Below are 19,514 nucleotides of genomic sequence, written 5' to 3'. Positions count from 1 at the left end.
CGCTGGACATCGCTAGCAATTGCTAGCAATGTCGCAACGTGTAAAGCCCGCCTTAGTCAGTTCCATGAGCAAAAGCACCGTGATGTCACCATGCACGTTGCAAAACCTGAGTCCTATTCGGTGCAAAAAGTTCTGGCACTAAATGAAAATTATAGAAGAGCCTAAAAGGACAGCAAGAGGATCAGATGAAAGGCTGCGGAGATTAGATAGGTTAGAGACAAAAATTTGGGCTGGCTGACACTAAGCAAATTGCAAAAATTCAGAATAAGGAGAACCTAATTCACCTCAAACCAATTTTTCCATCTCTAATGAACATATTTGGACATGGAATACAGTACAGACCAAACGTTTGGACACACCTTCTCATTCAAAGAGTTTTCTTTATTTTCATGACTCTGAAAATTGTAGATTCACATTGAAGGCATCAAAACTATGAATTAATATATATGGAATGAAATACCTAACAAAAAAGTGTGAAACAACTAAAATATGTCTTATATTCTAGGTTGTTCAAAGTAGCCACCTTTTGCTTTGATTATTGCTTTCCACACTCAAGAGGCAGTCACTGGAAATGGTCTTCACTTCACAGGTGTGCCCTGTCAGGTTTAATAAGTGGTATTTCTGGCCTTATAAATGGGGTTGGGACCATCAGTTGTGTTGTGCAGAAGTCTGGTGGGTACACCGCTGATAGTCCTACTGAATAGACTGTTAGCTGCTTTTTTCTTACCATAATACAAATTCTAAGTAAAGAAAAACGAGTAGCCATCATTACTTTAAGAAATTAAAGTCAGTCAGTCTGAAAAAATTGGGAAAACTTTGAAAGTGTCCCCAAGTGCAGTGGCAAAAACCATCAAACGCTACAAAGAAACAGGCTCACATGAGGACCGCCCCAGGAAAGGAAGACCAAGAGTCACCTCTGCTGCGGAGGATAAGTTTATCCAAGTCACCAGCCTCAGAAATTGCAGGTTAACAGCAGCTCATATTAGAGACCAGGTCAATGCCACACAGAGTTCTAGCAGCAGACACATCTCTAGAACAACTGTTAAGAGGAGACTTTGTGCAGCAGGCCTTCATGGTAAAATAGCTGCTAGTAAACCACTGCTAAGGACAGGCAACAAGCAGAAGAGACTTGTTTGTGCTAAAGAACACAAGGAATGGACATTAGACCAGTGGAAATCTGTGCCAGACCTAAACCCAATCGAGATGGTTTGGGGTGAGCTCGACCGCAGAGTGAAGGCAAAAGGGACAACAAGTTCTAAGCATCTCTGGGAACTCCTTCAAGACTGTTGGAAGACCATTTCCGGTGACTACCTCTTGGAGCTCATCAAGAGAATACCAAGAGTGTGCAAAGCAGTAATCAAATCAAAAGGTGGCAACTTTGAAGAACCTAGAATATAAGACATATATTTTCAGTTGTTTCACACTTTTTTAAGTATTTCATTCCACATGTGGTAATTCATAGTTTTGATGCCTTCAATGTGAATCTAAAATTTTCAGAGTCATGAATATAAAGAAAACTCTTTGAATGAGAAGGTGTGTCCAAACTCTTGGTTTGTACTGTATATATACAGTAACTTGTTTCTAGTAAAGCTATTACACATATATTGGATCTAAGGCCATGTTCTGTTACCTCCAAATTATAGATAAGGCATCGTATACAATCTAAGCTACTCATGAAAAGTAAGTGAATGTGCCATAACGTTTACAATTATTTTTAGCTCTAAAAGTAAAATTAGTATTGTTTTTGCAATTAATACAGAAAAGAGGAAAATCAACAAAATTAAAGACGGTGATTTCCTTATGTCATTCACTGAAGTTGCCTTTATTATGATGTAACGTATAACAGTTGACAAACTCCTTCTTTATTTCTGAAACCCCAATGGCGCTGTCAAAGTTAAATTTGCAGCAATCAGCATTACTACAACCTTTCACAGAAAATTTCCCCTCTGTGTCACCTGGAGATAAAAAAAATGAACAGACGTTACTAAGTAAAATATATTATGCCCTGTTTTAATTGTAGATACATATAGCTTTCAGTCATACTATATCAATTTAACCAGTGAGACAGCTGCAATGGAAGATAGAGCAGATAACCAAACTCCTTTTTCTGACCTGCCCACGTTTATGATAATGTCACCACTATTTGATCTGTACATGAAAGATCAGAGCTCAGCTGTGATAGAGAAGGACCTGTGATCATCTGATAGGAGGCCAGCCTTATTTTTGTCTCACTAGGGTTACAAGGGGTCAGTATTGGGCCTTTTTCTTTTTAATTTACTTTTTAATGACCTTGTAGAGGGAAGACATTTAATTGAGAATTGTAATATTTGCAGATTTACAAGTAATTCTTGAATACTTATGGGTTATGTCATATTGAGTATTTGCGTGATACAATAGGTATTGTACTGCTGCTTAGTCTGCTCTTTTTGCTCTATTCTTTGTACCTCTGGACTCCATTGTAGAGTAAATAGTGACTATTGTATACAAGTTCGATTTGGCTTTTTGCTATACTTTTAGGGTTTTTACTTCTGTCTCACTATAGAGCCGAATGAATTCTAGATGCATCCCTTTAATATAATCTGAAAATTTCCAGGTTATCAAATAATCACAGAAATCTATTTTTTTTTAAATTATACATGAAATTGCTTTATACATACTTTAAAAATAAAAACAAAAAGCATTTGAACACCTGGCGTTGCCCGGGATGGTAGCTATCGCTCTGTCTCTCTCCCAGTCTCTGTCTGTCTGTCTCTCTCTGTCTCTGTCTGCCTGTCTGTGTCTGTCAGTGTGTTTGGCTCTCTGTCTGTCTCTTTCCCTGTCTGTCTCTTTCCCTGTCTGTCTCTATCCCAGGTCTGTCTCTTGCCCAGGTTTGTCTCTTTCCCCATCTGTCTCTTTCCTTGTCTCTGTCTCTTTCCATTTCTTTTCTTGTCTCTGTCTCTTTCTCTGTCTTTTTCCTTGTCTTTTTTCATGTTTTTTTCTCTTCCCTGTCTCTCTCTTTCCCTGTCTCTCTCTCTCTTTACCTTTCTCTCTCTTTCCCTGTTTCTGTCTCTTTACCAGTCTCTGTCTCTTTCCTTGTCTCTGTCTCTTTACCTGTCTCTTTCCCTGTCTTTGTCTCTTTCTCTGTCTGTTTGTCTCTTTCCCTCTCTGTGTCTATCGTCTGTGTCTGTCTGCCTTTGTCTCTTTGAATGCCTGTCCTTCTCTGTCTCTTTCCCTGTCTGTCTGTCTGTGTCTGTCTGTCTCTTTTCCTGTCTCTTTCCCCGTCTGTCTGCCTCTGTCTGTCTCTTTAACTGTCTTTCTCTGTTTCTTTCCCTGTCTGCCTGTCTGTGTCTGTCTCTGTCTGTCTCTTTCCCTGTCTGCCTCTTACTCTGTCTGTGCCTATGTCTGCCTGCCTCTTTCTGTCTCTCTCTATCCATCTGTCTTCCCACTGACATTTTATTACCTCACACATAAGCTTCTTATACTGACAATTTATTTTGTTCCTAAAGCAACCACTCACAGCTGCTATTAATAACCTGTAGCTTGCAGCTCCATTGACTTTAATGGAGGCAGGTTTTTTGGAGAGTAACTGTAAAGCGCGAAGTTACATTTTCCTGTCAAAACATAGACTGACATTCCCTGAGTCACATGAGGTGTCTATATATTCCCATTGAATATATATATATATATATATATATATATATATATACACACTGTGTGTGTGTGTGTGTGTGTGTGTGTATATATATGTGAGTATATATATATATATATATATATATATATATATATATATATATACAATATATATACAATATATATATATATATATATATATATATATATATATATATATATATATATATATATATATATATATATATATATATATATGCTTTATATTTTTTAATTTGTGCTTTACTATGGGGCCTAATCCCTGTATGCCCCTTAAAGTAGTCAGAACATATCCAGTTTATATAAAATGCACAGACATACTTTAAAGAAAAACATTCGCTCACCTGGATCTGTCACATCTCCTCTAAACTCAAAACATCGATTCATGGATCCGGTGCAGTTCATCTCCTTGTCTTTTTTGCATTCCTGCAAATTGCCGGTACAGTAGGCAGTTGGACATTTTAAACCATTTGGTGTTGGATCTTCTGCAGAAACTAAAGAGAGGAATGTATTTACTGTTATTTATAAATATTTTCATTGAGTTATAACTTAAAAAGTATTGATTTAGGCATGAGCAAATCATTAGAAGCTTGAATTTGCCAGGTTTGGCTAATTTTTCCCCCAAAATACTCGACTGCTTAAAAAGGAAAAGTATAGTGCTGCCCCCACAAATATAATCTGGGTGAAATGATGGAAGATGTTGTGGGAAAAGCTAATCTATCAAATATCTTCTTCTCTCCATTAGTTACACAACGAAATCCCATGATTGACTATATGATCAGACGTACCTTGAATTCTCCAGTACTTACCAGTTAAACCCAGCAATAAGTGATGCCTGTCTTCAAAATTATAAAATTAAAAAATCACTTATCCCAGATAGCATACACTCTTGAGTACTGTAGGAATTAAGGATTAACAGGGTCTTAAATACAGGATGGGCACAGAACAAATATGTGGCCAATATTCAAAATTGGGACAGAAATTGTGTTTGTAAACAACATGCCGGTAAGTTTCACCTCTACCACGGGCAAAATATTTTCCAGTTTTCTATGAGTTGTGAAGCCTGGAGTATCTCAATAAGAATGAAGTTATGACCCATCTTCAACATGGGTTTGTCAAATTATTCTAATCAGCTTCTATGTGGAGCTAAGTTTAAGACTAGGTTTAAGGTTAATGGCATTGATGTTGTGTGTTATGATCCGGAACCATGGAAGACCACCACAAAGCATTGGCAAAAGGGGACAAGAGCATTGGCAACTACTCTGGCTGCCATCCCCTTACTAACCATCACAACTAGAAGTAGCCGAGGGGTGAACTAACATCCTGTGCACCACGAACCCAGCCGGAGAACTAACTATCCTAAAGGAAGGAAAGATGAATAACTCTCTGCCTCAGAAAATAGACAAGAATAACAAGCCCCCCACATTCAAAGACTGCGGTAATATAGGAAAAACACAATACACAGATAGATGACAGGATTAGCAAAAGGTGAGGCCCCCGCTGACTAAAATAGGAAAGGACAGGAAAGTGACTGATGGTGGCCAGAGAAAAACCCTGCAAAAAAACAACTTCCTGATAGTACAAAAAGGCCCTCAGATCACACGATCTGAACTTCGTCCTATACCAGGTGCCCTTGTCATACCAATGAACAGAAAACAAGAATCATAACAAAGTCAACAAGCCACAAACACATGGACCCAATGGAGCTATACTCCACACAGAACTGCAGGGAGTTCCTCAACAATCCACTGAGGGGGAAAATCCCTGCAAGCAAATAAACTGAAACCAACCACAGCAAATGACAAACCCAGATAAACAAAAGAACCAGACAATAAATAAAGAGCAAGCACTTATCAGGGGAAGATGTGGTGTAGAGCAGGATTAAGCAGGCTGGAGATACAAAGAAAAGCTGACATCCGGCAACAGCCTGCAATCAGACCAGGATTTAAATAAGTAGAGAGTTAGCAAAGGAAACACACACTGCACAACACACCTGGTCCAAGTCCAAACCATTCCTGGCCACCAGAGGGAGCCTCCCAGCAGCCAAAACAAAACTAACATTCACAACAGTACCCCCCCTTTGAGGAGGGGTCACCGAACCCTCACCCACGCCACCGGGTTGCTTGGGATGAGTATGATGGAAGGCGCGAACCAACCTGTCCACATGAATGTCAGAAGCCACAACCCAAGAGTTATCCTCCTGCCCATAACCCTTCCATTTCACAAGGTACTTAAGCTGACGCCTACTGCGACGGGAATCCAAAATTTTCTCAACCTCATACTCCAGATCCCCTTGTACCAAAACAGGGTCAGGAGGCGCTGCTGCAGGAACTGCTGGCTCCACATGTTTCTTCAACAAGGACTTATGGAAGACATTGTGAATCTTAAATGACGCAGGCAGAATCAAACGGAAAGATACAGGGTTAATAATCTCCGAAATCTTATAAGGTCCAATAAATCTGGGCTTAAATTTAGGAGACGGAACTCTCATAGGAATATTTTTAGAGGACAACTACACCATGTCCCCTATTTTAAACCGGGGACCAACAGTCCGACGCCGGTTGGCAAACTTTTGGGCAGTTTCTTGGGACTGAAACAATTTATCCACTACCTGCCCCCAAATCTGCTGCATTCTGTTGATCACCGAATCCACCCCCGGACAGTCAGACGCCTCAAGCTGCCCTGAGAGGAACCTAGGGTGATACCCAAAATTGCAGAAAAAGGGGGACACCAACGTGGTAGAGCTAGCTCTATTGTTAAGGGCAAATTCAGCCAAAGGCAAAAACGAAACCCAGTCATCCTGATCCGCAGAAACAAAACACCGTAAATAGGTCTCCAGGGTCTGGTTAGCCCTTTCAGTCTGACCGTTGGTCTGAGGATGAAACGCCGAGGAGAAAGACAGCTGAACACCCAATTTGGAGCAAAAAATCCTCCAAAACCTGGATACAAACTGCACCCCTCTGTCAGAAACAATGTTTTCGGGAACACCATGCAAACAAACAACATGTTGGAAAAACAAAGGCACCAACTCTGATGAAGACGGCAACTTAGATAGGGGAACCAAGTGGACCATCTTGGAGAATCTGTCACAGATCACCCAAATCACAGTCATTTTCTGAGAGACGGGAAGCTCTGAAATAAAATCCATAGAGATGTGCGTCCAAGGTTTCTTTAGGTACAGGCAAAGGCAATAATAGCCCACTAGAATGTGAACAACAGGGCTTGGACCTAGAACAAACTCCACACGACTGCACAAAACGACGGACATCTCGGGACAGGGAAGGCCACCAAAAAGAGCGTCTCACAAGATCCCGAGTACCAAAAATGCCAGGATGACCCGCCAAAACAGAGCAATGAACCTCAGAGACAACTCGGTCTCTCCATTGGTCTGGGACAAACAGTTTCCCTGTAGGACATCTCTCAGGTTTATCCCTCTGAAATTCCGCCAGTGCCAACCGCAGATCAGGCGAAATAGCCGAGAAAACTACACCATCATTCAGGATAGTAGACAGTTCGACAGCCTCCAAAGAGTCAGCGCAGAAACTCCTGGAAAGGGCATCGGCCTTAACATTCTTGGTGCCCGGCAAAAAAGAGACCACAAAATTAAACCGGGTAAAAAACAAAGCCCACCTGGCCTGCCGAGGATTCAACCTCTTGGCCGATTCCAGATAGATGAAATTCTTGTGGTCCGTAAGCACCACAACTTGATGCCTAGCCCCCTCCAACCAATGCCTCCACTCTTCAAATGCCCACTTCATAGCCAATAATTTACGGTTCCCCACATCATAATTCCATTCAGAAGGAGCAAACTTCCAAGAGAAAAAGGCACAGGGCTTAAGTTTACCTGAAGTAGCGTCTCGTTGAGACAGAACAGCACCTGCTCCGATCTCTGAGGCATCGATCTCAACTTGAAATGGGAGAGACACATCAGGTTGCGGCAGAACTGGGGCAGAAGCGAATCGCCTTTTAAGCTCCTGGAAGGCCACAATAGCCTCAGGGGTCCAATGCTCAGCATCAGCTCCCTTCTTTGTCAAATCTGTCAGAGGTTTGACAATGGCAGAAAAATTGTCTATAAATTTACGGGGAAAATTAGCAAACCCCAAAAACCGCTGCAGGGATTTTAGAGAAGTCGGTTGCACCCAATCGTAAATAGCTTGAACATTAACCGGGTCCATTTCGATAGCGGAGGGAGACAGGATGAAGCCCAAAAAGGAAATCCTTTGCACCCCAAAGAGGCACTTTGACCCCTTAACGTACAGTGCATTATCCTTAAGTATCTGAAAAACATCCCGTACTTGCCCAACATGAGAGTCCCAATCATCAGAAAAAATCAAGATGTCATCCAAATACACAATCAAAAATTTACCAATAAGGTCCCGAAAAATATCATTCATGAAGGCCTGGAAGACAGAGGGTGCATTATTGAGCCCAAAAGGCATCACTAGGTACTCAAAATGCCCCTCAGGAGTATTAAAAGCCGTCTTCCATTCATCATCCTCCTTAATACGGATGAGATTATACGCACCCTTGAGATCCAGTTTCGTAAACCATTTGGCACTCTTCACTCTAGAGAACAGATCAGACATCAGAGGCAAAGGACACTGATATTTGACCGTAATTTTATTAAGAAGACGGTAATCAATACAAGGCCTTAACGAACCATCTTTCTTAGCAACAAAGAAGAAGCCGGCACCCAAAAGAGAAGATGAGGGCCGAATATGCCCAGTCCTTAGGGTCACCACGGGGCAAGGAGATGACAATCTTAACCTGCTGTACGGTATTCCCTGAGGACTTAGGGCGCAGGTCAAAAAATAATTTACAATTATTTTTGAAGCTCAAAAATCTTGACCTATCTCCCGAAAAAAATTCAGGAACAGGAATCTTAGGCTCTGTAAGGGGAGTCTGTGCAAGATAAGACTCTATATGACGAGCCTTAGCATCAAGATGAGCAACACGCTCACCCAATTCATCCATGCTAGACAAATGAAATCTTCCACAGAACCCAAAGAAGAAGAGGAAAAATACCAAAAAAAAAAAAAGTTTTCTCAGCAGCTTTTTTTTTTTTTTTCCTTCATAAGAATACCCTTGAAATTTGTTGGCCGGATGTACTGTTATGATCCGGAACCATGGAAGACCACCACAAAGCATTGGCAAAAGGGGACAAGAGCATTGGCAACTAATCTGGCTGCCATCCCCTTACTAACCATCACAACTAGAAGTAGCCGAGGGGTGAACTAACATCCTTTGCACCGCGAACCCAGCCGGAGAACTAACTATCCTAAAAGGTAGGAAGGATGAATAACTCTCTGCCTCAGAAAATAGACAAGAATAGCAAGCCCCCCACATTCAAAGACTGCGGTGATATAGGAAAAACCCAATACACAGATGACAGGATTAGCAAAAGGTGAGGCCCCCGCTGACTAAAATAGGAAAGGACAGGAAAGGGACTGATGGTGGCCAGAGAAAAACCCTGCAAAATACCAACTTCCTGATAGTACTCCGTCCTATACCAGGTGCCCTTGTCATACCAATGAACAGAAAACAAGAATCATAACAAAGTCAACAAGCCACAAACACATGGACCCAAAGAAGCTATACTCCACACAGAACTGCAGGGAGTTCCTGAACAGTCCATTGAGGGGGAAAATCCCTGCAAGCAAATAAACTGAAACCAACCACAGCAAATGACAAACCCAGATAAACAAAAGAACCAGACAATAAATAAAGAGCAAGCACTTATCTGGGGAAGATGTGGTGTAGAGCAGGATTAAGCAGGCTGGAGATACAAAGAACAACTGACATCCGGCAACAGCCTGCAATCAGACCAGGATTTAAATAAGCAGAGAGTTAGCAAAGGAAACACCCACTGCACAACCCACCTGGTCTCTGTCCAAACCATTCCTGGCCACCAGAGGGAGCCTCCCAGCAGCCAAAACAAAACTAACATTCACAACAGTACCCCCCCTTTGAGGAGGGGTCACCGAACCCTCACCCACGCCACCGGGTCGCTCGGGATGAGCATGATGGAAGGCGCGAACCAACCTGTCCGCATGAATGTCAGAAGCCACAACCCAAGAGTTATCCTCCTGCCCATAACCCTTTCAACAGTTGTGTATTTGGACTTTTCAAAGGTGACATAGTGACACATATAAAAGGTTGGTACATAAAATGAAAACGATGGACTAGGAGAAGATGTTGTGAGAAAACCTAAGCTACCAAACGTCTTCTTCTCTTCAGTATTTAGACAAGAAAATCCCATGATAGTTGATTAGGAATACCATGAATTGGGACAAGGTGAAAATTGCTGTTATTAGGTTACCAACTGGCTCAGTGATAAAAATATAGAGTGGTTGTTAATGGAATACACCTGTTTTAATTGGTCAAAGTCAACAATGGGTTACTAGAGGGGGTCAGTATTGGGCCCTCTTCTTCTTAATTTTCTTATTAATGATGTATTAATTATTGCAGATGCAGATAGAGTAGAATTTCAATATTTTTACATAGAGCAACATATTTTTACATAGTACAGAATTCTGCAAAGTAATCAACATAGAGAGGAGTAATTTTATGCTACCATGGAATTGGAGAAGCTCGAGGCTTAATGGAAAAACAATTTATCTAAATAAATGTAAGGTTATGCACATGGATATGGGAAAAAAATATATAATTAAGTACTATAAGCAACAATCAGGTCCACACAGCGAAAATATGTGTGATCATACTCAATTTATTAAATGTAAAAAACATACATATAAAATTGTGAAAATACAAATTCATAAATAGAAGCTACACAAATAAGGAAAAGGGAAAGAGTCGCACTATTCAGAGTGACCACACGGGGCCAGTGCACTCCGTAGACACACATATATAATGGCAGATTATCTATGGGCTCTGATTAACATTGAGGATACTAATGGTGTCAATATGCATATAGTTAATTAAGGTTCATCATTCCTTGTACATCCAAGATCCTCAGAATTGCGCTCTCACTTAGCCGTCTCTATTAATCATCTATTATGCCCATGCACTGATACAGGATTATAATAGTAAATTACCTGCAGCCATGTGTCTTTTTTCGGTGTGCACCTACTCGTGTAGCCACTCCCACCTCGACGCGCGTTTCACCGCTTCCGGTTTCGTCAGGAGGCATGTCTTATTCCCAGGGACACGCTGTATGACATATATGAGGCTAACTATAGGTTGTATATAATTAAGTACTAGTTGGTAAAAGAAAAAGTAAAAATGGGTGGATTGGGGATAAAAATAACATTGAAAACAAGCATAGATGCTCTTCAGGAGAATATAGATTTGCTTTTATACAAGTTACTAGTGCATCCACACTTGGATTACTGTGTACAATTTTAGGATACAGCGTATAAGAAGGACATAGCTAAACTTGATTGAGCTTAGAGAAGAATGACCAAGGTTATTGTGGGAATGGGTGGATTGCAGATGAGGGGTTATCAAATTTCAATATATTTATTTTGGAAAAATGAATGCTTAGGGGCGATTTATTATTGCAATGTAAAAATATATTAAGGGCCAGTACAGAGATATTTCATATTTAGGGATAATCGAATACCTCAAATATTCGGCTTCGCGAATATTTGCCGAAGAGGTCTCCGCTATTCGACTATTCGCGATTATTCCATGCACAATGTAAGTCTATGGGAAACCCAAATAACAACTATTCGGAACTATTCGGGCTTCCCATAGATTTACATTGCGCATCGAATTTTTGCATAGCGGCGACCTATTCGTCGGATATTTGCGAAGCCGAATATTTGAGGTATTCGATCATCCCTATTCATATTATCTTTTTACGCCAAGAGCTCAATGATGACAATGGGGCTTCCTTTCTGTCAAGAGAAAAGAAGGTTTAATCATCACAGCTTTTGATTATTTATTGTGTAATCAGTAAGAACACTATGGAACACTCTGCTCATGATGCTGTAATGGTCAATTTCCTAAAAAAATAAATTATTGTTGAAGATGGGACTTTGGTTTAAGGAACTAGGCTGATTGACTTGTGGAAGGAGATGTGGAATCGGGAAGGAAGTTTTGTTAGCCTTTGTTTTATGAGTTTTTAGCCTTTCTTTGAATTAACTCATTAGGTTATAACAGTGATAGGCGACCTCACAGATATCCGGGATTGGCGGTACTAACCGGACTTAAAAAAAAATCTTGTTCCAGCCCGGAATTGATCCCGGATATCTGGCCGGACGGTGGTCTGCATATAAGCCTATGGGGACCAGAATCCAGCAATTAAAAATTATGTTAGAAGAAATAGGGGATAGGAGCAGGCGAGCTATACTTATGGAGGCTCCGGTGTGCCTGTAACTCTTCCCTCGGCCGCTTATTCACTTTCAGCCGCAGGAGACGTTTCAACTGCGCTGGAGGCTTGGTAAACATAGCGCCACTTGCTTTATTATTTTTTTCTTTATTTTTCCTTTATTTTTTTACTATTACTCAATTGCAGGACCGAAATCATTAGCCAGAATTTCCTGAGAACTCCGGGTCCGGCGCCCGGATACTTTTTAAACCGCGCAGATCCAGACTTTTACACTCCAGGTCTGCCCATCACAAGTTAAGGCCCCGTTACACGCTACGATTTGTGTCGTCGGGGTCACGGTTTTCGTGATGCACTTCCGTCGTCATTAGCGACATCATTGCGTGTGACACCTACGAGCGATTCCGAACGATCTTAAAAATAGCGAAAATCGTTGATCATTGACACGTCATTCAGTTTCAAAATATTGTTCGTCGTTTCGAACGCAGCAGACATATTGCTACATTTGTCACCCTGCCAACGATGAGCAACATCGTTAGTGCGTCTGTCATCAGCGATGCGGGTGTGTCGTTACGAACAATGCTCCACGCCTCCTCCACTCTGATTGGTGTCATGCAAGGGTGTATGCTGTGAACAATTATACGCCCCTATCGTTGCCGGAATCGTTGGGAGGATTGCTGTGTGTCCACATGACCGCCTTGGTCAAACAATATATCGCTGAACAATGTAGCGTCGTTTGTGAGATGGGTACGTCTGACCGCTACAAAACGACCTATGAGCGATCTTGGCAATTCGTAGCAACGATCTGGACGTGTCACATCGCTAACGAGATCGCTAGCGATATCGTTGTGTGTAAAGCGTCCTTTAGAAGTTTGACTTGATGGACTTATGCCTTTATTCATCATTAAAAGAAAATTAAATAACAATATTCCCAAATATTTATAGTCAACACTTGTACGTCTGTTTTAAACGTTTGCAGATGTATACACTTAGGGGCACTTTGCAAACTACAACATCGCAAGCGAATGCTGCAATGCCGTGCGCGATAGTCCCCGCCCCCGTCGCAGCTGCGATATCTTGTGATAGCTGTCGCAGCGAACATTATCGCTACGGCAGCTTCACATGCACTCACCTGCCCTGCGACGTCGCTCTGGCCAGCGAACCGCTTCCTTATTAAGGGGGCGGGTCATGTGGCGTCATAGCGACGTCACACGGCAGGTGGCCAATAGAAGCGGAGGGGCGGAGATGAGCGGGACATAAACATCCCTCCCACCTCCTTCCTTCCGCATAGCCGGTGTAAGCTGCAGGACGCAGGTAGATGTTCCTTGCTCCTGCGGCTTCACACACAGTGCTGTGTGCTGCCGCAGGAACGAGGAACAACATCGTAACATCGGTATTTCCCAATTAATGGAAATGACCGAGGCTACACCAATGAGATGATTATGATGCTTTTGCGCTCATTAATTGTACCATAAAGGATTTACACACTATGATATCGACTGCGACGCCGGATGTGCGTCACTTTCGACATGACCCCACCGACATCGCAACTGTGATGTCGTAGTGTGCAAAGTGCCCCTACACAACAATCATTATTCCCATATTGTGACTTACGTTGATATCCATCAGTATTGCATAAATCCCCAGTGCAGCAATTCATATAAAAACGGTATTTGCCTTTTTCCAGTAATAATGAACCCTTGGCTCCACACATAGTGTCATTGGCACAAGATTTCAATATTGACTTGTACACACTTCCATCTGCAAATTTAGTTAATAGATGTCACAAAACCAGAACTGAGATGGGAAAACTGTAAATTTGGCAAAAATATTAGACTCTTACTCACTGTTATAAGTGTATTGAGAGGCGGTCATACATCGGTCTCCAAGGCATTCGATCTCAGACACGTTACATGTTGTAGAGTTGCGGGAAAAGCCGGAATAACATTTAGAGGAAAAGACTGGAAAATAAATGTATCAATTTATATTTATATTATATTTGGGAACAGTCAGAAAGGAGCATTCAGGGAATTGGGTGAATATTCTCGTTGTCATTATAATCGTGTTTAACATTGTTACCTTGATGATAACGATGAGTGGAATTCCTAATTCCTAAATGTTTTCATAGTAATCCCCTCATTTGTGGTTTGCTGCCTTATTTTTACCTTTATGAATTAGATTATGAACTTAAAGGGAACCTGTCCCCAGATATGGTGACTATATGCTGTGGCCACCACCAGTGAGCTCTTATATACAGGTTTCCAGAATACTGTATATAAGAGGCCAGATGGTTGTGTAGAACGTAAAAGACACTTTTATAATACTCACCTAAGGGGCGATCAGATCCGACGGGTGTCGCTGTTCTCTGGTTTGGCGCCTCCTCTCTGCAGCGATCGCCATCCTCCTGATTCTGAAGCTCGTGTATATGATATATCCTCTGTCATGCACACTAGCCGGCATTGAGGTCTTGCGCAGGCGCACTTTGATCTGCCCTGCTCACGGCAGATCAAAGTATTGTCGTGCGCATGCGCGGGCAATCTTTATACTTCACTCTCCCCTGCGCATTATGGAACTTTGATCTGCCCTCAGCAAGGTGGATCATAGTGTGCCTGTGCAGGTCTGCAATGTCGGCTAGTGTGGATGACATAGATTGATCATCCATACTGGGCATGGTAGAAGGAGGATGGAGATTACAGCATAGAGGAGGCACTGGACCGGAGAGCAGCGACACCCATCGGACCAGACCTCCCACTAGGTGAGTATTATAAAAGTGTTTTTTATGTTATGCATTGCAGCATGGTCTCTTATATACAGCATTCTGGAATGCTGTATATAAGAGCTGAATGGTGGAGGCCGGAGCTAATAATCTCCAAATCTGGTGACAGGTTCCCTTTAAGGATGTGATTTAACCTCTGCATATTTTTTCTAAGGTAATTAATGGATAAGCTATTTTTTTGAGTATAATTCTTGAAAACGTTTACAAAAATATACATATTCTTCAGAATACTGATTTTTTTTTTTTTCTTTACAATTCCAACTGCTCAAATTCCATAAAATGTTGGCAGGCAAATAGTTAAAAAATAAAAATATAATCTTTCAACTGTAGTAAAAAAAAGATCAAAAACATTGTCAACAATGGGGGAACTAAAAACGAAAAGGACCTGAGAACCAGACAGTGGGCAGGACGGGGGAACAGTTAGGTGAAAATTATTTTTTTTCCTTTTAATCTAGGTTTTATGATAATAATAATAATAATAATAATAATAATAATAATAATTCACATGGCAGAGATTAACTTAACAGTGAATCGAATTTCCATGTAAAATCCATTTTGTTTTGGTGAATTTGAATCTTGCCAGTGTCATGATCCAGGTTGGAGTTTCCCTGCTGTGGTTACACCCATCTCTGTCCTGGTCATGTCACGGGTTAATTTCCCTTGCCTCGTTCTGGATCCCAGGACGCTATATCTTGCTTCTCTACCTATGGCTCAGTGCCAGTGATATTTCTGCCTTGCAGCGTGTATACTGGCTCTGGTGAGTGTTCCCGATCTGTCCTGCCTCCCTGCTACTCTGACTTGTACCCTTCCCCGTTCATCTGCCTGTCCCGGTCCCTAACTTCCCGCTCTTGTCTGTTGTTTATGTTTCCCTCTCCATACCTGGTCTCCTAGCTTATGATTCGGTTCTGTTTCCTGACTTGATATTGATCCTCCCTTTGCAGTGACTTGACTTTCTTGGCTAGACCCTAACTGTTTGACTACTCTATTGCCCCCTGGTGGTTCCCCTGTGAACTGCCTGCTGGAGTTACTCTGCTGTACTTCAGCTGCCTTTCCGTAACAGTTTTTCTTTGCCTCTCCTTCACTACTCTGCTGCCACCTAGTGGGGGATACGGTGTACTACGTTTTACTAGCCTTTGTACAGCTTGACAGCCAGGTCTCCTTGTATATACAATTAATCATTTACAAGTATCATGAAAAGGTTAAAGATTAAAACCAGTGGACCTGTAAGAGATGGATCCAAATAAAACTAATCCTGGGCATGACAGATTTGTGTCTATATGTACACATTGCTGGAAGTGTAAGAAATAAGTTGCCCACAAATATATTTTCATTTCCAAAAAGGATCGAATTTGTGTCACAATTTACAGAACAATAGAATTTTGGGTGGAATGTTTATTTCTTTTGATTCAAATTAACTGGTTGAAAATAATGGAACAACATTAAAGGGAACCTGTCACCAGATTTTTCCCTATTAAACTAAAACTGTCACCTTCTGCAGCTCCTGGGCTGCATTCTATGAAGGTGCACCTTGTACAATGACTCCCCTTGCAGACCCCACAAATACCTTTATAAAATCTGCCGCCACGTATGTAAATTACCTGTTCTGGTTGGATGGGGGTCCTTTTCTTGACCACGTGGGCGTCCTTTTGCCACTGTTCACCGTCCTCCTTTCATGATTGATGTGGATGACGATCCATCCTCATCCACATACTGCGCTAAATCTTGCGCCTGCGCAGAGTCTTTCCCGACTAGCACAGGCGCACTTTGATTTGCCCCATTGCTGGCAGAGCGGAAAACACAGGTGCGCTTGCGCAAGCTGGTGACGCCATCTACATCATCAGGCACAATCTCGCTCCTGCGCAGAGTCAATCCCAGCTAGCGCAAGCACACTTTGCTCTGCCCCGTTGCTGGCAGAGCTGAAAACGTAGGTGCGCTTGTGCGAGTTGGTGATGCCATCCACATCACCAGCCACAATCTTGCTCCTGCACAGAGTACATCCCGACTAGCGCAAGCGCACTTTGCTCTATCCCATTGCTGGCAGAGCTAAAAACATATGTGCTCTTGCCCGAGCTGGTAACGCCATCCACATCATCAGTCACAATCTCGCGCCTGCGCAGAGAGCTCATGCAAGTGCACCTATGTTTTGGAGTAAGCGAAGTGCACCTGCACAAGCCAGGAATTGCTCTGCGCTGGCGCGAAATTCAGCCCAGCTACATGGATGATGATAGAGCTTCATCCACGTCAATCATGAAAGGAGGACGGTGAACAGCGGTAAAAGGACGCCTATCTGACTAAGAAAAGGACACCCATTCAACCAGAACATGTCATTTACATACAGTACAGACCAAAAGTTTGGACACACCTTCTCATTCAAAGATTTTTCTTTATTTTCATGACTCTAAAAATTGTAGATTCACATTGAAGGCATCAAAACTATGAATTAACACATGTGGCATGAAATACTTAACAAACAAGTGTGAAACAAATGAAAATATGTCTTATATTCTAGGTTCTTCAAAGTAGCCACCTTTTGCTTTGATTACGGCTTTGCACACTCTTGGCATTCTCTTGATGAGCTTCAAGAGGTAGTCACCGGAAATGGTTTTCCAACAGTCTTGAAGAAGCTGCCAGAGATGCTTAGCACTTGTTGGCCCTTTTGCCTTCACTCTGCGGTCCAGATCACCCCAAACCATCTTGATTGGGTTCAGGTCTGGTGACACTTGTTTGTTAAGTATTTCATTAAGTATTTCATTCCACATGTGTTAAATCATAGTTTTGATGCCTTCAATGTGAATCTATATACAGTCTTGAAAATGAAGAAAACTCTTTGAATGAGAAGGTGCGTCTACACTTTTGGTCTGTACTGTATGTGGCAGCAGATTTTATAAAGTTATTTCTGGGGTCTGCAAGGGGAGTCAGGAACAAGGTGCACCTTCATAGAAAGCAGCACAGGAGCGGCGGAAGGTGATACTTTTAGTTGAATCCTGAAAAAACTGATCAAAGGTTCCCTTTAAATTATAGTTGCAGACACTCCTCGGTGCACTATGTGTATATGCTGTGAAGTGTCTACATTAGTCTTACCTGAGAGGACAAAAGTGGAGATCAAGCAAATTAACGCAACCAGGTTCTTCATTGTGGATGATTGGGCGTCTTCTCAGATTCTCCTCTGCTCGTCCTGTTGTCTGCACACATGGATCATATAAATGCTCTTTGGAAAGGTAAGGCAACTATTGTATCATGGAATCAATACGATCCCTCCCCTAACACTTACCTTGGCACATCACAAATTTCACTGGAAAGACAACCTCAACCATAAGACAATGATGTGATGACTAGTGATGAGTGAGCACAACCATGCTCGGGCGCTCGGTACTTTCAACGAGCAGATGGTGCGACTCGTATACCGAGAATAATGGAAGTCAATGTGGAACAATGTGGTATCATGCGACGGATATGATCCCTCCCGTAACACTTGCCTTGGCACATCACACTTTACAAATTTCACTGGAAAGACAATCTCCACCATAAGACAATGACGTGATGACTAGTGATGAGTGAGCACAACCATGCTTGGGTGCTCAAGATTTGTAACAAACAGTTGGATGTTGTGATGGGTGCAACTCGTGTACCAAATATGATGGAAGTCAATGTGGAACTTGAATATTTTTCTCAAAGATTTCCCCGAGAAATGCTCAAATTTTCCATTAATGTCCATTATACTCGGGTATTTAAGTCACTGCTATCTGAGCAAACCAAAAATTAGTTTATGTATTGGCCAATGCATGTAAGCCCGGTAACCAATGGCAAGGTATATCTCTGTAATCCGGGAACCTAACTTAAATGCCACTATCTAGGTTAAAAACATCCATATCTGGGCAAAATGCCACTATTTGGACTACAAACCTGCATGTATGGGCAGATAGGCTCCTGCTATAATGGTTATGAACAGCCAGGTCTTAGGGCGGAGTGCCCAGTCAGAAAGAGACTCACTAGAAATATAAAAAAACTGACGCGCACATCCAACAAATGTGAACAGGTGCTAACTGAAAAAACATAGTAACTATAAATGCATACAGTTGCACACTGAAAAAGCCAAAAATGTACAAGGGAAAATATGGCACTGCATTACTGCAAAAGAGAGCTATTTAGTTTATGTATTGGCCAATGCATGTAAGCCCAGACACCAACAGCAAGGTAATCTCTGTAATCCGGGAACCTAACTTAAATGCCACTACCTAGGTTAAGAAATGGTCAAGGGAAAATATGGCACTGCAGTAATGCAGTGCCATATTTTCCCTTGTACATTTTTGGCTTTTTCAGTGTGCAACTGTATGCATTTGTAGTTACTATGTTTTTTCAGTTGGCACCTGTTCACATTTGTTGGATGTGCGGGTCAGTTTTTTGATATTTCTAGTAAGTCTTTTTCTGACTGAGCACTCCGCCCTAAGACATGGAGATTTCTACTGCTATCTGAGCATCCTACTGTACTGAGCAACCGAGCATGGTAGTGCGCTCTCATCATTAGTGATGACCTATAATGTGTTCCATATATCATCAGCAAATAGGAATTTAAATATTTATAGAATAAAGCTTAAAGTTTTACTTACTGATGTCCTGATAAATTTCCCCTTTTTTGCGTACAACTTCACTCTTTGGTTAGCGGTTTTGGAATGGCACCCGCAGCAAAAAGAACAGGATTTGTCACCAATGCACTTTGCGATCCTGACTCTAAACCGTTCCTAGTGTTATGTCCATCAGAATATCTACAATTTAATCTTCTCAGAAGCGCGTGTGTCTTGT

The 19,514-nt window shown here is 41.8% G+C and overlaps 1 protein-coding gene across 2 annotated transcripts; it reads right to left on the bottom strand.

Annotated features, from left to right (window-relative positions):
• Positions 1-1,531: 1,531 nt before the first annotated feature.
• On the bottom strand, positions 1,532-19,514 carry LOC142256338 (phospholipase A2 inhibitor and Ly6/PLAUR domain-containing protein-like). 2 transcript variants are annotated; one of them, XM_075327970.1, is made up of 6 exons: positions 19,322-19,514; positions 17,796-17,922; positions 13,786-13,899; positions 13,553-13,699; positions 3,993-4,142; positions 1,532-1,955 (listed from the first exon to the last, which is right to left on the bottom strand). In XM_075327970.1, the coding sequence occupies exons 2-6, from the start codon at positions 17,845-17,847 to the stop codon at positions 1,804-1,806; spliced, it is 615 nt and encodes a 204-aa protein (XP_075184085.1). In that variant the 5' UTR covers positions 17,848-17,922; positions 19,322-19,514; the 3' UTR covers positions 1,532-1,803. The 2 variants fall into 2 exon arrangements, with proteins under 2 accessions (XP_075184085.1, XP_075184084.1); XM_075327969.1 differs by having other exon boundaries at positions 17,796-17,896; positions 19,322-19,513.

This window comes from Anomaloglossus baeobatrachus, chromosome 11 (genome assembly GCF_048569485.1).
Source record: "Anomaloglossus baeobatrachus isolate aAnoBae1 chromosome 11, aAnoBae1.hap1, whole genome shotgun sequence".
Lineage (NCBI taxonomy): Eukaryota > Metazoa > Chordata > Amphibia > Anura > Aromobatidae > Anomaloglossus > Anomaloglossus baeobatrachus.
This window is presented reverse-complemented; position numbering and strand designations above follow the sequence as displayed.